At 54.1% G+C, this 2,021-nt stretch overlaps 1 protein-coding gene across 1 annotated transcript; it reads right to left on the bottom strand.

The window, feature by feature from the left end:
• Positions 1-201: 201 nt before the first annotated feature.
• On the bottom strand, positions 202-1,080 carry LOC144159745 (protein argonaute-2-like). The gene has a single exon (XM_077691445.1). It carries the CDS (start codon positions 1,078-1,080, stop codon positions 202-204), a length of 879 nt encoding a protein of 292 aa, XP_077547571.1.
• Between the last annotated feature and the right edge of the window lie 941 nt (positions 1,081-2,021).

Raw genomic sequence — 2,021 nt, 5'->3', positions numbered from 1 at the left:
CCGTCAGCTTAACCTCTTGACGGCATGGAAGTATTCCAGCTGCTCCCGCAGTCGGAGCCCTCCGAGCGGGCGTCCACATAGCCCCTGGCCCTCTTGGTCACACTGTGGGCGCAGTAGCCGGGTGTACGTGTACGTGTGGCACAGGCAAACAATCACCCTCTGCAGGGTGTCCCCATAGAAGTCGTTGTCGTCCCAGGGGACCTAGTAGTATGCTGGCAGGCTCTTGCCTTGAATGCCGAAGTGGGAACAGAGGAAGAGGCCAAAGTCGACCGTGTGCGTGACGAACGTGTACACCACGGCGCCCACCGGGGCATCGTCGAACTTCTCGCAGCCATCTCGGGGGTCCCTCTGCATGAAGCGGGTGTGGTGCTGCCTCATCCGGATGTCGAGGAAGGTGATAACTGGCTCATAGTCAGGATGAAACTTACTGTAGGCCGCTTGCAAAGAGACGACCTCGTGCTGCTGCACCTGGCTGAACTGCCCCTCACTCACGCCGTCCCGGTAGAAGATGTTCGCTGGCTTGACGCCTTTGTTGATCCTGTAGAAGCCGAGCAGTAGTTCCCTGGCGATGTACTTCATGTCCTCAATGACCTCGATGCGCGCTGTGGCGACCGTGCTCTGCTTCTGTATGCAGAACGTGCACACATAGCGGAAGGCGAGACGGTCCAAGCTGGCTACGGCGGCTGCAGCAGAGGGCCTGCTCATTTCCGTCAGAGCTGGCTGAGTGACGTCGGCTCCAATGGTCATGACCGGGTTCTTGAAAATTATGGTCTTGACGGCCGGAGTGGTGTTGTTGGTGCCACCCAGCTTGGCGTTCAGCTTCTGCAAAATGTTAACAATCGTTGACGGGTTGCACCTCTTGGGGACATTTTGGCCTGTCATGCACTGGGTCACGATGCCGAGAACACTTTCGGCAATGTTCTTCAGCGGGCTGTAAGATGGGGAACTCTTCCTGGCGCGGCCAGGCCCCACGGAAAGCACCTGCAGCTTGGGGGAAGCTTTCCGCTGCTCTTCCAGCACGCATCCGGGGTCATCAGAAGGCCTCCATTTGCTGGGTTTGGCCGGTGGTTCCGCCGTCATTCCCAGTCTTCTGCTAAATGACGGCAAGGTGAGACAAGCTTAACAATGTCGGGTGGCGAGAAGTACAGTGAAGTGTTCCCAGCAGTCCCCCAGGTTGTGCTGTCAGACTTGTAGACTTGGCTGTTCCGTAGCTCCCAGGCACCGTTGTTGGGAAACGCCAACCTCTCGTCCTTGTAGAGGGCCGGTGGCAGGAGGGAAAGCAGGACCCAGATTCTTTGGAATCAATACAACGCAATGAGCGAGCCTTCGACGCAGCTGATCCTCATCCTCGTCAGATCGTGCTGGCGCCGCCTACCTACCTCCACATCTCCCTTTTATTTCCTACACACTCACCCGCCCGCTAGTAAAGCTAAGGCGGTCCTCAAAAAATAAAACAATTCACGCATATCCACGAACTGAATCATGACGAGTGGGCGAAGCACTGGGGATCGTTCTTACTATAAATCACCCGTGGCATTGCCCACTCGCACATGTAAATCAGTGACAACGCGTGTGTACAGTATATAAAATTCCAATCTAATCGAATCCGATACAATTCCATTTATTCCAATCCAATCCAATCCTATCCAATCCTATTTAATGCTATCCAATGCTCCTCGCGCATGCGCAACGCTGTGTACACGGATGGCAATGGACAAACCACATACAAAGCGAGGTCCTAAGGTGCTTCGCCCATAAAAGTAGTCTGAATAGCGCACGTATGCTCTTGTCAGAAGGACAGACGAAGCAGAGAGGCGTGGACGATACCGTCGTATCCGGGAAGTAACTTGGCCACTGGGCCTTGTATTCTCCAAGACCAAACGGACGAAAGAAAAATCTTACAACTTTTGAGGGGTTTTTGCAACTCAGTGCTTTGGTTGTTCATCACCAGGCGGCTACGCCGAAGTTATAAAAGGTGACGACATTTTAAATGAAGTCTCACTTCGGTCCTTCCCCTTCAA

This window comes from Haemaphysalis longicornis, unplaced genomic scaffold (assembly GCF_048455015.1).
Source record: "Haemaphysalis longicornis isolate Haplotype H1 unplaced genomic scaffold, Haemaphysalis longicornis Haplotype H1 scaffold_1, whole genome shotgun sequence".
Classification (NCBI taxonomy): domain Eukaryota; kingdom Metazoa; phylum Arthropoda; class Arachnida; order Ixodida; family Ixodidae; genus Haemaphysalis; species Haemaphysalis longicornis.
The sequence above is the reverse complement of the archived record's forward strand: the minus strand, read 5'-3'. Positions and strand labels throughout refer to the sequence as shown.

Bases quoted from the DNA above. Each gene is read 5' to 3' on its own strand.
- LOC144159745 (XM_077691445.1), bottom strand. From the start codon at position 1,080: ATGACGGCGGAACCACCGGCCAAACCCAGCAAATGGAGGCCTTCTGAT.